This window comes from Hydra viridissima, unplaced genomic scaffold (genome assembly GCF_058129835.1).
Source record: "Hydra viridissima isolate aposymbiotic clone 2 unplaced genomic scaffold, HvirCarnegie_v1 scaffold_5, whole genome shotgun sequence".
NCBI classification, from domain to species: Eukaryota; Metazoa; Cnidaria; class Hydrozoa; order Anthoathecata; family Hydridae; genus Hydra; species Hydra viridissima.
In genome coordinates, this window is record NW_028324304.1 from 14330098 (window position 1) to 14344801 (window position 14704).

Sequence of the window (14704 nt, forward strand, 5' to 3'; positions counted from 1 at the left end):
CGTTCTTTCTGGTAAGGGATAATTCATGTGAAAACCATGAGTATTATAGCATTATTAGTGTCATTAATTTTAATACATTTGTAATATATTAATGTCATTAATTGTAGCATAAAAAAAAAAATCGAGATCTAAAAAAATTTACCACATCGCTATTTTCACAAATTTCGGAGGCACCCCAATCTGCGAATCTAAATGAAATAAAATTATATCTGCTAAATTTCACGGTTAACTAGATCCGCGAAAAAATTTCTCCATGCGAAAAATTCTAACATTAAAGGTTTTTTTTTTTTACACATCTAAATCTGAAAAAAAATTTTTTTTTTGCAACTTTCACTAAGGAAAGCTGCAAGCTGTAGTAACATTAGAACTTATCGAGGTTCGCTTTAAAACTGTTGACAGTTGGAGAACTGATTACTTTATCTGGTAACATGTTCCATGCCTTGGCAATACGATTGTTAAAGAAGTGGAAACGAACTGAGTTGTTGCTGTACTTTTCACGGTGAAGTCTTTCTCTGTGACTTGCTCTTTGTGGAATTGTGATGAGGGGAAAGTGCCAATTGACTATGTCAATGTTATTAACAATTTTATATTTTTGGATGAGGTCACCTCTTTTACGACGTTCAACTAGAGAAGATAGGCCAAGTTGTAAACATCTGGACTTGTAGTCTAACTTTTTCAGTTTGTCTGGTATTTTTGTGGTTCTGTGCTGTATTAATTCAATAGTTTGTTCATCTTTCACCAAATGAGGGTTCCTAGCCGGAATCGCAAACTCAAGTAAAGGACTAATGTATGTGCAATAGAGTTGTTTCCATAAAGAAGCATCACGAGATTGGAAAGTGTGTTTTAGGATGCCTAGCATTTGACTTGCTTTACATGAGGCAATGATGGATTGGGTTTCTACTTTAAGATCATTGGTAATTTGAATTCCCAAGTCACGCTCAGGGGTGGTTGCTGCCAATGTAGGTCGAGTCTTTATTGAACAAGTGCCTAAATGCAACTCAATGGAAAAAAGTTAAATTTCGACTGGTACGAACGTAAAACAGATAACTTTTAGAAAAGCTTTAACAAAAGTTTAAAAGTTTAACTTGTTTCTTAAACAATTCATATGCTTTGTTATTAAGATGCTACTACTGATGCTTACTGTTGGTGCTAATCAATTTTTTTTAACGTAAGATAATAGGAGACCGGGGCTAGTTGGCTACAGGGGTAAATTGGCATACCGCGTTTAACTTTGGAATTTTCCACCAGAAATTTCCAAATCTCATATGGAACCTTTTTCAATTTTAAAAAGCAATAGCATTAGCTACAAGTAAACTCGAATAGATGTAGGTGTTGTATGGTTCACTCTAACCAGCCACGTTTTGTGTTTCTCAATATTTCGCGTTTTTGGGGATTTATAAGCCATTTTGTGAGCAAAAAGCTTTTGAAGCTAGTTGGCACAATGATCGCGGGGCTAGTTAGCAACATGTGTCAACTTGTAACATTTCGCATTAGTTTTAATTCACTTAAGTTATATAACACTACAGATCTACAAACATAAGAAATTATAAAAGAAAAGTAGATAGCCCTGTAAATTCTAAAAATGTTACAACTAAAACTGTAGCCAACTAGCCCCGGTCTCCCCTAATGTTTAAAAATGTTTTCTCATTTTGCATAAATGGTGATAGCTTCATTAGTTATTCTATGCATTCACTTCAATAAGTAAATTTAAAACCACAACTTATGGGATCATGAAGTTGATATGAGCTCATTTTTTGTAAAATCTATATAGCTTAAAAGCCAGGACTGGCATGCTTAAAAGAAAAGTTTATCTTATGGAAATATCATTTGCAAAGATTTGCTTGTCAGTTCAATAAGACTGGGTGCTAAGTGTCAGTGAGCTTATCTTATATTGACTTTTTTTTTGTTTTTTAATGTGAAACGCATTATAAAGAATGAAATATTTGTAAAAAATGGTGCAAGTTTAGATAAAAAAACAGGGTAAAATGGTTTTGTGGTAAATGGTGCAACTGACTGATGTAAAAAAGTTTGCTACCTTAACCTTGCGTCATAGCATTCTGTAAAGTAATGGGTGATAATTTTGACATGTTTAAATAATGTCCATTAGATTTGCTAGTTCTAGATAATTTATAAGTGCTGTTCATTTCTCTGAATTTTAGAACTCTCACAATCTTCAGATGCTCAAACAAAATTCTTAGCATAAAAATATATTTAAATTGTTATTTATTTTACCTTATTTTGCCACACAATTTTTATTTATGGTATAATCAGGTTTTAGATGGTATGATCAGGTAGGATCAGGTTTTCATGTTTGTGAGAGCCAATACGATGCAGTTTACAGAAAAAGTATACACTTAATGTTACAAAGATATTTGACTTCGATTAAGATATATACTGACAATTTACTTTATCGATTGCTCAAGTCAAAGGTACCTAACTGGCATAAATTAACTCCAATAAGTTTTCTTCATATTTGTAGCAAAGTTTACTTAATCGTGTAAACTAAATAAACAGTCATCATACGGAATAAGAACTTTATTCAACAAAAATCAACAAATTGTAAAGTGTTTCTAAGGCGATCTTACTTCTGATTGGTTTTTTAAGTTCGAATTTTTTTGTCATATTTTTTCATCTTAGCATCCTTGGCCTTTTTCGTTGCAGCAAAATATTCTCGAGATTCGTTTGACGTAAGTGATTCTGCAAACGTGAGCTTTAACTGTTTTCTTTTTTCACTTGTACTTGTAAGATGTTTTGCAAGAGCAGCTAATACACACTCTCTTAGAGTAGTAATAGATATTGCTTTTTCTTACTTTAACTAGCATGTTATGAATCCGATGTAATATTGTAAATAGCCTAATTTCATGTAAAAGAGACTATTTACATGAATACAAGATTGGCGGAGCAATAAGGAAAAACACATATGGCTGAGAACTTATTCAATGAGGGCAAAAGATGTAGTAAGATGGCACACTGTCAAGTAATTCATAACTAATCCTATAAAATATATTTTGATAAGTAATGTACTTCTACATGTAATTTTTCGTAGCCCGATAACCAACATAACTTATACATATAACGTGTCAAACTAACCCTGCAGTGTTTTCTTTCATATATATTTCACATATTTTATTCATAATACATAAATATTTAATATATATATTTTATTATATTCAACAAATTTGTAAGCTATAAATTTGTTCTTGTAAGAATATATTTGTAATATAACTGAAAATATTAAATATGAAATATACGATTAAAATCACAGGGTGTTTCTTTTGATTAAACTTATCCTCTTTCTTTCTATAAAACTGATGGTTCCGATGAGAAATAGTTCTGTCATGTTAAAGCGAGATGAAAATACTACGTGAGATTGATATTATCTTTTGTTTTGTTTTCTAGGTTTTCAATAAAAACAGAGGCAGGTAACTTTTATAAAGCTGTTGTTTCTTTGAATTGTATTTGCATGGAATCCACTTCTCAACTACCTAGGTCTGACTGTTAGCAGTTTTTTATTGACTTTTATTTTTACATTTCCAACCACCATCGTTAAATGGCCAAAAAAAAATTTCCCATGACTTTTTGTTCAACTCCGCTAACATAATAAAATATCCGACCAATTAACTTGATCATTTTGCGTGAACCTGCAAGGAATGGAAATAATCGCCTCATTTCGGTTTCCATTTATTCACAATGACCACTTAATCAGTTGAAGTGGTAGCGAAGTGTGACGCGATAGTTAATGGGTCACTCAGAGCTAGGGGATTTTGATAGCTCATAAACAAATAACAAGCCTAATAATAAGCACGATAAAAAATAACAACAGTGATAGAAAATCCAACTTCAGTATTAAGTGAAAAATCTTGAACAAAGTCAGAAGACAAAACTATTGTTTTGAGGAGATCAACAATCCTATTACAAAGTTCTTCTAATAATATTGGTTTCGCGCCTCATAAAAATCAATTTACATCTTGAAAATAAAAATTTAATTACAAGTGTTTAACTTGCAATTAAGTAATTACGGAATTAAAAATTAGTAGTAAGCAGAATTACTATTGCAATTACTTTTATTTTGCAGCCGAATTAGTAAGTCTAGGAATAATTCGTCAAAGAAACTTTTTCGTTTAATTTAAAATAAAAATCTCAAGCCCTAAAACAATTTTTTTGTTTCCTTTTTTAACTTTTAGCGAGGCAGCTAAATGGACCTTTCCCATAAATCGGCAAAAGCACAATGCATTGTGGTAGTTGTATTCATTTTATGGGAATACAACAAAATTTATTACGCTTTTCAACATTTGTTTTGATTTAAATGAATACAACTACCACAATGCATTGCGTTTTTGCCGATTTATGGGAAAGGTCCATTAAAAACTGTTTCTTGATTGTTTATTTCATGAGCCAGTGTTACTAATTTCAACCACAACCTTTTAACACAAGTCCAACACAACATGGTTCCCAAAAAAAAAATCTTTTTTTTAAAAGTACTCAATTTCAAAAGAAAAAGTGACTTGATAGAATCAACGCAGATCGAATTTTACGCATTCCAAGATAATTGATTGATAGATATCTAAAAACTAAACCAAACGTTTTAGTGTCTCTCTAATTAACTGACGTTTTATAACAAAAAAAACATTTATTATTGCATTAAAGTATAAAATCAATTTTATATTAGCTATAATTTTACATCAGCTAATTTTTCTCGCAACATTAATTGAGGGAATATTTCCTGAGGGAGTTTCGATCGTTAAAGACATTCTCTTAGAAAACTCTAAACGAAAAAATCCTACAACTAAATCTTAAGTCGAAAAAAAATAATCGTAATAAACAAAAGTTCCTTTCGAAAAATTCTCATTTACAGTAAAGCTCAGAAAATGAAATCAATTTTAAGATCGTAAGGTTTAAGAGGTTTATCTTTTTCAAAGATAAAAACCACTGAATAAGTTTAATGTATTGGGGCAACTTAATAACTTGCTGTCGTTTGACGTAGTTACAAAGAGTTACACTAGCTTGATCTCAAAAGATGTTGTTTCACAATTGAAACGAATTTATTTTAAAGTACTGAGTTAAAACAAAAGGCGCATAATAGGCACTCGTCGTTTTAGTGTTTTAATTCATCTTTTCACTTTTGCATTAAATATTTTAAAAGATATATGTATTTTTTTTAGAAATTTTTGACCACCAATTTTATTCTAAAGAGAATATTTTTATTGTTAAAGAAAATAGAAGAACTTCGCTTTTGTTCGCATTTACAATAAATATTTTTTAAATCAAACTTGTATATAAAATATTTTAAGCAATTAAAATTTGTAATCTGTCAAGAAATAAAAAATAAAATAAACATTTATAGTAGAACATAAATTTACAAAATAATAAAAACTTGAAATAATGTTAAATTAAATTGGCTCTAATTCAATAGGATGAGTCTCATCATCTTATTATACAACATACCTTATTTCATAAGCTGTGGATTTATTGGGCTGTACAGTGCTATGTAAGTATGCTATGTAACTATATAACTATGCCACCATTACTCGATTGTTTAATGCTAACTTAAATAAGTTAATTAATTGCAACATTAAATTTAAGTGATTTGTTCTTGATTTTATTTTGACTGAGAATGAGGAACTAGTTTCTATCTTCATCAAAAAAGATATAGCTGTATTTTCATCAAAAAAGATATAGTTGAAAATTGAGCTATATAAAACATTGCAATAGAATAAAGATTGGTTTTTGTTTATGGAGGGAGGGTACCAAGCATTCATTCACGTCTGCATACTTGCTACGAAGAAAAAACAAATAAAAGAAAATCGGATTTTTTTTTAAAAAGACTTACTTTATTTATATAGAGTTTGTCCATCGTAAAATAGGTGAGAAAAGATTTTTTTTTTAAAGTCTATCGGTAAAAAATTCATTTATCTTAAAAGTTCAACGGCAAAAATTAAAATTCCAACGGTAACCAATAAAATTCCAACGGTAACAATTAAAAATCAAACAGTATTCATTAAAAGTCCAATGGTAATCATTAACTTTAAAAAGCTCCTGACAAACAATAAATTTTATCACTCATACATTTTTTGATCTAACGTTAGAATAATTAAAGAGTTCTCTCTCAAAGACACACAAATGTAAATTTATTAGGTCTTTCACAAATTGTGTTTATCTAATATCTACATTTTAAAATCCAAATGAGATTTCTGCTATTTTTTTAAATTCATATTCTTTCTTTGTTTCAACACTGACAGAAAAACATTAGACAAGTATTTCGAAAGATATTTCTTGCTCATATACACCGTGTCGTGCCTGAAGTTCCTAAATCTCCGACAGAGGAAGTGGGGGATAGGAGCCCACTGAAGAAAAAGGGGGGCTCATTAAAAAAAATATTTTACGTTGCGTTTTTTTGATAAATCTTTACACATTTACTAAATATAAGTACTTTATACCGTGATTATAAAAAAGAAAACAAATTTTATTGAAATACTTTGGTACAAAGTGAACTATTCAGATTGGAAGAATATTTTGCGATGTAAAGGATGGGGGTATTTTGTGATCTAGTTGTTTGATTACTATAAATTGATCAATTTACAATGTTTTCTGATTTATCGTCAAAAATAGTTGTTTCTTTTTTTTAATCTTACTTCATGTTTTTTCAAAATATTTTAAAATTTTCTTTGATCCTTTTTTTTGTTGAGATATTTAACGCTTTATGTTTAGTTTTGTTTATATTTTAAAAAACAAAAAACTAAGATTTGTTACATAAATATATTTTGATTTAATATAAAATCCGTGCGGATTTCATAGGTCTTTTGTGAAACCAAGCACACTTTCGAGCATCATCATTTTTCTAGACTTAAAATTTGTTACCTTATAAGCAAACGGTTTTATAAAATTGTTTTCTTCACATGCAGCGTAATGAGTAAATACACTGCACGTGCTGTGTAAATATTTGTTAAATAAATCCATTTTTAAAAAAAAAAAACTTTTCCATCTTTCAGCGATATTGCTAGAAGTAGTAACTATTCAAAAAAATAATATATCATATTTCGTATGCCATAAAAAATATATTTTATAAAGCAATAGATCTTAATAACATATTTTCTTAAAAGAAACATTTTTTGATTATTTAGATTCTTAAAATAACTTACATTTTTGTTTTATTATTATTATTTTTTTAATGTTTTGGTACCCCGTTTTTTTTTTTAAAAAAAAGTTTTTTTAGAATAATAATTTTAGTCGAAGGTTTTCATGAAAAGAAAAACTTGTTAACAAATTTATAAAAATTTTTACGTATACGTAAAAATTGTTATAAGTTCGTAATTTGTTTAAAGAACTATAGTTCTTTAAACAAATTACGCATGAGAAAAAACTAAATTATGAAAGTTAAAGTATCGCTTTCCAAAAATAAAACTTTCGTTTATGCTATTTTAACAAATAATCCAAAAGGAAACAAATAAACATGAGGATTTGATCTGAATGAGACTGATCATTTTTCCAGAATGCGAAATGATAAAATAAAGTTGTTCTAGTAACAGCTAATCTTGCAGTGTTCAATGGATTATAAAATGTCTAAAAATGATTAATATTCTTCGAACGTAAGTTGAACGGATTATATTTTACTAAACAGTTTAAACTAACTCAGTATAGTTATCATCAAGATCAGCACGTCACCATCTTGAAAATAACGATTACCATTTGTGAATCAAATCTCTCATATAAATGTAAATTCGATTAGTACTACTATTTTTATTAATCCATGGAAATTGTTTTAAAAGTATGGTTTATCGAGAGTTTATAAAAGTATGTTTTATCGAGATTTCAAAAATTATAAATTTTTTTTTAAATGCAAACTTAACAGGTTTTTTCACCCAATACTGTCCAAACTAAACAATCACCTTTAATATAATGGTCATCATCTTTAATATGATCGTAATCATCCAATTCGTAGTAGGGATCAACACTATTAACATTTTATAAAAATATAAAGTTACCAAATAATTTCAGCGCTAAAGTTCTCGCATAAATGTTACTTTCATTAGAACTGAGGGTTCAAATCTTATCTAGTTAGTAACATGGGACTTGCTAAGAGTCGATCAAAGAATCGCATAAGCGGCTATTATCTTTAAAATCGAAGTTAAAAAAAAAAAACATGCAAAAAGTTATAGATTTATTATATCCATTTTAGGCAACTCTACGAACAGCTTTGGTTTTTAAAATGAATAAGTCGTGTGGTGATTTCGAACCGTTAAAAACAGAGGCCATCAATGGCTTTGTTGCTGCTTATATATTAATTATGTCATTATCAATAATTGGAAACTGTGCAGTTTTCTTAGTGATCGCTACAAACAGACACATGCGAACTGTAACCAACCTTTTAATTTGCAACTCAGCTGTCGCAGATTTATTGATTACATTATTACCAACAACCTACGAACTTTTGAACCTTATAAAGTATAGAGGAACTTGGCCTATGAGCTCATTTATGTGCTCTTTCCTATACTTATGCAATTATTGCTCTGTTTCGGCGTCAATATTTACTCTGCTGGTATTAGCAGTAGATCGATATCGCGCAATCATGAATCCGTTTAAAAAGTTTGTGACTTTAAAAATGATAAAGTTTATTATACCGGTAATCTGGACGGTATCATTATTTTTTGCATCTCCGGTTATATTTACACAAAAAGTTATATCATCTCAAGACCAAAAAATGTGCGTAGAAGTTTGGCCTGATTTTATGCCCGTCGAGAGCCCGAAGCATTACACAGTTATTTTGTTCACATGCTTGTATGTTGTTCCTTTGCTCATCATTCTAATATTGTATAGTCTAATGGCAATAAAACTGACTTCTTCAGTAAACATAAACGTAAAAATTGGTTGCAAACAATATAGATCTTGTACAATTGAATCAACTGAGGAGGAAATCATACAAAATTGCAACAACGAGGAAATGAATTCTATCAGATTAGAAAAAACGGATCTTTTTTTAAAACGAATGTTGAAATTTCCAAAGAAATTGCAAAGAAATAAAGCCAATATACTTCCAAGAAATAGCATTTTACGAAAACGACGGGTTATTAGAATGTTAGTTGCCGTCGTTATGAATTTCGCAATTTGTTGGTTACCAGTCCACTTAATACAGTTTTTATCTCATTTTCATCCTTATTACAGTCGATGCCAACAGGCATTACTAAATGCCGCAAATTTTGGATATATTATGCAATATGCCAACAGCAGTATCAACCCAATGCTATACTTCCTATTGAGTGCCTCTTACCGCAACGGATTTCGAGAAGCCCTTAAAATATTTATTAGTGGAAAAAAGAAAGACAAAATTATTCGTGTTAGGACCAGAAAAATAACGAAGTCTTCGTTTCTTGGTAGCAATCCCAACATAGGGGATGTAGGCACTTGAGGGATGACAAATATCAACAATTGAATAAGAGTTTGCACAGCGAGAACAAAATCAACATGCTAAAAAATAACCCACGTTTTGTAAAACAAACAAGGAACTAAAAATAACTTCTTTTGATTGATACGGACTTAATTTTGTTTGTCAACACCTCAAAAAATTAATTTGAAGAGCATTGTGTACGATTTTTTCCATATTTTTATTAAAAAAAAGGTTTTAATGAGGTTAACAAAATGAATATTTAAGAACTTTTTGTTTGTTTGCTTGTTTAAAGTACTTCTATATAAAAGTTAAAGTATAAAATTGAGCAACAATTGAAATAGTTAACATTTAACTGTCAAATATTTTTTTTACATCATATATTTATTTAAGAATAAAAACCTTCAACAAAATGTTATATACTGTAAATAAAAAAGACGCTTATCGCATCGTTTATTAACTGATTTCCAAAATCGAAAAACTCATTTAATATTAAAAATTCCCTTTTCCATGCTTGATTCCTAAATTGGTTGGACTTCGTATTTTGGGAATTGTACTAGACCATAATACTATGTACTTGCAAGAAGCTACTTGCAGCAAGTATTTTTACATCAAGTTACTTGCGACATGTTATCTGCGAAAAAACTAGTTTGCAAAAAAAAAAAAAAAAATACCGGTGTAAAACCAGTTTCTTCTTGTTTTCATATTTCTTTTGCGTGGGTAATAACCCAATATTTAGTAAAAATAGATGCATAAATATTTACATAATCGGAAGTTTAAGACAGATCTGACTTGCCTCAAGAACCAACTGCGTAGATATTAAAAACGACGAGCATTGATTACAAAGAAGAACACAAAGAAATATCAAGGCTGCTCCTCACCATGGGGTCTAAGTTTTTTTTTAATCTTAAAAATTAATAATGTTAGGTGTGTGTTACATTCGAAATATAAAAAAGATCCAATTGGTTTTTATTTTTTGAATATATCATCGGTTTGCTTTTAAAACCTTTTATATCAATTTGTTTTTTTTCGTAAGAAATTTACTTTGAGTGCAGTTTTATGGAGAATTTTCATTTTACGCTTTAAGAACGCAAAGCTTCTTAGAATCAAAAATCAGAAGTTTGTGTGTTTTAAATATCTCCTAAAAAATTTTGTAAACTAGATGAGGTATTAATATTTTAAATCCTCTGGCGAATGCCTTGCAGAATGCCCACTCCTCTCCAGGGAAGACCCAGTAGCACGTCGACTCTGAGTTTGCCTTCCCTTCGAAGAATGGGCGAGAAAAAAAGAAAGGTATCAGTTTAATAAAAGCACACCGGCCTAGACCAGCTACACTTGATCTTAGCCATTAGACCGAGAAGCGGTTGTAAACTAGATGATGAGGTTTTAGAAATATGTATTTCTAGCGTTTAATTTAGCGTTGGCTTCTCTGGGTTTTTTTATTATTATCATTATTAAAAAATAAATTTGTGGTTTTCTTTTATAATCACGAAGATATTATTAAGCATTAGTGATTGGTTGATATAAAGCATTGATGATTAGTTTTTCTGTTAACAAACAATAATAACTAATAAATTACAAATTTCGAATTTTCTGTTGTTTGTTTAAATAAAACTCTTTGTAGATTTAAAGCAACAAAAGTTTATGTTAATGCATGCTTAAATGATTGCTTAAAATTTGACTTCTGCTACCATCAGCATCCCACTTGAAAGTAATTTCTAAATGTAAGTCATCATTGTTCAAAACTTCAAAATGACGAAGTAAAGTACACAACTCTGTGTGAATGCAGTTTTATGGGAGCAGCTAGACACAGTTCTTCTTGACTTCTTGATTTTATCTTCTCATTTATCCTTCTGGGTTTATTCTTTGTGGATAAGTCATAAAAACTCGTTTTTGAACGTCCTACTGCTCTTGTTAATACAGACGTAGGAGGAGCATTATCATCGATACCAGAGGCAGTTATTGTCTGCTTAACCTATTCTTTAATTTAGTTTCGATATCTAATTCTATTTCGAGAAAACTTTTGCAATAATTAATACAAAAGCATTAATACAAAAGTTTTTTATAATTTTTTGATTGCATATTTTTCTTGTTATAGATAATCAGGTACTCCTATAGTCTCTATAACATGACAAAATAGTATCTCTTATCTATTCTTGGTTAACTGTGTCATCGGCAATTATGTATGTATGTATGTATGTATGTATGTATGTATGTATGTATGTATGTATGTATGTATGTATGTATGTATGTATGTATGTATGTATGTATGTATGTATGTATGTATGTATGTATGTATGTATGTATGTATGTATGTATGTATGTATGTATGTATGTATGTATGTATGTATGTATGTATGTATGTATGTATGTATGTATGTATGTATGTATGTATGTATGTATGTATGTATGTATGTATGTATGTATGTATGTATGTATGTATGTATGTATGTATGTATGTATGTATGTATGTATGTATGTATGTATGTATGTATGTATGTATGTATGTATGTATGTATGTATGTATGTATGTATGTATGTATGTATGTATGTATGTATGTATGTATGTATGTATGTATGTATGTATGTATGTATGTATGTATGTATGTATGTATGTATGTATGTATGTATGTATGTATGTATGTATGTATGTATGTATGTATGTATGTATGTGTGTGTGTGTGTGTGTGTGTGTGTGTGTGTGTGTGTGTGTGTGTGTGTGTGTGTGTGTGTGTGTGTGTGTGCGTGTGTGTGTGTGTGTGTGTATGTATGTATGTAACATGTCAAAAAAATTAAGAGACAAAAGTTTTAATAATTTATCTCATATAAATCGATATGACGATGTTTAGTTTTACATAATATGCAATCTACTGTGTCTAAAAATTACCTAAAAAATTTTTTTTTTAAAGTAAGGTTAAACGTTTCCATGAAAAAAAATCTTTGAGAAAGCATTAAAAGTTTTATTGTAAAAAATCCAAAAATGAAAAAATCATTTTTTAAAGGAAGAAAATGCACGTTCAACTTTGCAAGTCTTAGATAAGTTGCAAAATGATCCACCATTTAAAGACAAGGAAGAAATAAAACGCCCATCGTCAAGGACACCAGCTATGAGAGCTCAACTCAAACGACTAATAAACAATAGATATGGAGTGAGTCAACAAAAAATGGGCTTGAAATTTGCAAAAAGCCATCAAGATATTTCATAACAATTGTCGAAAGTCCAAATTTCATACCATAAACGAACAAAAACTCCCTTCAAAAGTTCTCGTTTGAGTAGCAATTTCAATTGCAGGTATATCGACTCCACTTGCCCTTAAAACCAAGTCATGTTAAACCAAATCTGAGCTATAAAGTGTGCTTCAAATTGCGCGGTTTTTTTTAAGAACAAATACAATATAGATGGCCTATTGAATTCATATGGGTCTTTTTACACTTAAGAAGTGTGAGTATGGAATTTATAAAAATGGCTTCTTATACGATACAACAACACGTTCATGGTGTTGAATTTTTTTATGAAAATCAGCATTCTTTAAAAAGAGTTTTTGGAAAATTACGCGGATTTTATGGTTTACATTATCGTCTGTCTGAAAACACTCTAATTATCAAATTGTTAAAAAATTTCAAGAGACAGGTTCGGTGGAAGAAAAAAAAAACTGAAAAATACAGTCGTAGCGGTCGGAGTAATTAAACTTTACATATTTGAAAATGCGGCTAGTAAAGTTGTAACTATAAAAAGTGATCAATATCGTCGGCTGATAAACAAATTTTTGTGGCCTAAATTAATGAATATTGATCTAGAGGACATTTGGTTTCAATAGGATGACGCTACACCTCATTTGCTAATGAAACAATCACTTTAATGCATACCAAATTTCCCGGACGTGTTATCAGCAGAAATGGTGATGAGAATTAGCCTTCAAGATCATGTGTTTTATCACCGTTGGATAATTTTCTTTGAAATAACGTGAAAAGCCAGGTCTATAAGAATAATCCACAGTCGATTCCTGAAAAAAAGGATGAAATAATTTTTGTCATTGGTGAGATAGAGCCTCAATTATGTTAAAATGTTATTGAAAATTTGAACAAATGAGTTGACGTCTGTGGAGCTGCAAGAGGAGGCCATTTGGCAGATATTGTTTTTCGTACATAAATGTCATAACTGATACTTCAATTACCAACAAAAAGATTTTGAAAACGACTAGAAGTTATTTGTTTTATTTATTCTTAAAAAAACCGCGCAATTTGAAACATCCTATATATTAAGAAATGCTTAATGAAAAGACTTCTCCCATTTTTTCATAAGCATTATCCCGAATTTCAGTACATAGTTTGGCCCGATTTAGCAAGCGTCCATTACTCAAATGTAACAGTTGCATGGGTGGACGAAAACTTGTACTATATTGGCCAATCAAGGCAAATCAAAAAATTTTGGGGGTAATTTAACACAGTAAGTTCATAAGAATAGTTTGGAAGCAAAAACAACCGATTAGTTGGTCAAAAGAATCAAAACAAAATTGAAAGAAATTGACTTTGAGTATGTACTTTGTATGAGACTTTGAGTATGTACAGTCCAAAATGGTGTAAAGGCAAAATTAAGAACTTTAGCAGGCCATGATGATTTTCATTATTTAAAAAAGCGACAACTTATAAACGAATAAATATTTTACAAAACACAAAAAAACCGTTTGTTTTTTCTTTTCTTAGTTTAAGATAATTTTAAATTTTATCTCTAAACTTTTTTTCACCCCATTATGTGCCATTTTGCGTGGTTACAATTGTTTATAGTGAATTCAGTTCATAAAATTATTATGGCTATTAACGAAATGGAACGATAGCAATGGGAAGAAACAGCTTTGAAAGATGCTTTTAAAAAATGTTAGGGAAAAAAATGGGATGGCTGCCAAAGCTTTCAATATTCTTGCCATAACACTTGCCCAAATATTTTTAACCCTAGGTACTAAGCTGGGATTTTCTGGTTCTGTACAAATGTCATTTTTACAAACAAGATCCTAGATTTTGGTTTCAACTTGGAAACGGCATTAGTAGAACTGAGTTTGTACTTAACTTGTGACTCATGGAGGATAAATTAATACTATCTTAAGATGGATGAAAGCTGTCTCTGAGGTAAATCCCTCAATGGGTACTTCAACAGGTAAATATGCCACAACTTTTAAGTAACTTTTCTTGTTTTCTTCTATTATCTTGCTTTTTTTTTTTAGCCATTGTACCTATTTTCCATCTGAAACTTAAAATAATCTGTTAGATATTATATAGTAATCTAGAGTAAATGACAAATTTAAAGCAGCAGTGGGGCACTTGCGATCT

At 29.9% G+C, this 14704-nt stretch overlaps 2 protein-coding genes across 6 annotated transcripts; both read left to right on the plus strand.

The window, feature by feature from the left end:
- The first annotated feature begins 2661 nt into the window (after positions 1 to 2661).
- LOC145188994 (neuropeptide FF receptor 1-like) lies at positions 2662 to 9839 on the plus strand. 5 transcript variants are annotated; one of them, XM_090087756.1, is made up of 3 exons: positions 2662 to 2687; positions 3400 to 3422; positions 8177 to 9839. In XM_090087756.1, the coding sequence occupies exon 3, from the start codon at positions 8207 to 8209 to the stop codon at positions 9401 to 9403; it is 1197 nt and encodes a 398-aa protein (XP_089943882.1). In that variant the 5' UTR covers positions 2662 to 2687; positions 3400 to 3422; positions 8177 to 8206; the 3' UTR covers positions 9404 to 9839. The 5 variants fall into 5 exon arrangements, with proteins under 5 accessions (XP_089943882.1, XP_089943881.1, XP_089943883.1 ...); XM_090087755.1 differs by lacking the exons at positions 2662 to 2687; positions 3400 to 3422 and adding an exon at positions 5298 to 5488; XM_090087757.1 differs by lacking the exons at positions 2662 to 2687; positions 3400 to 3422 and adding an exon at positions 5800 to 5864.
- A 262-nt stretch (positions 9840 to 10101) lies between these two features.
- Positions 10102 to 13893, plus strand: LOC149888844 (uncharacterized). The gene is made up of 2 exons (XM_090087758.1): positions 10102 to 10672; positions 12382 to 13893. The coding sequence occupies exons 1-2, from the start codon at positions 10574 to 10576 to the stop codon at positions 12583 to 12585; spliced, it is 303 nt and encodes a 100-aa protein (XP_089943884.1). The 5' UTR covers positions 10102 to 10573; the 3' UTR covers positions 12586 to 13893.
- The last annotated feature ends 811 nt before the right edge of the window (positions 13894 to 14704 follow it).

What these genes read in the sequence shown, in the direction of transcription:
- LOC145188994 (XM_090087754.1), top strand. Translation starts at nt 7,768, where the DNA reads ATGGTTTATCGAGAGTTTATAAAA. An exon ending in TTTATCGAGAGTTTATAAAA is followed by an intron (nt 7,792 to 8,176) that starts GTATGTTTTATC and finishes TATCCATTTTAG; the next exon opens with GCAACTCTACGAACAGCTTT.
- LOC149888844 (XM_090087758.1), top strand. Translation starts at nt 10,574, where the DNA reads ATGCCTTGCAGAATGCCCACTCCTCTCCAGGGAAGACCCAGTAGCACG. An exon ending in TGGGCGAGAAAAAAAGAAAG is followed by an intron (nt 10,673 to 12,381) that starts GTATCAGTTTAA and finishes CATTTTTTAAAG; the next exon opens with GAAGAAAATGCACGTTCAAC.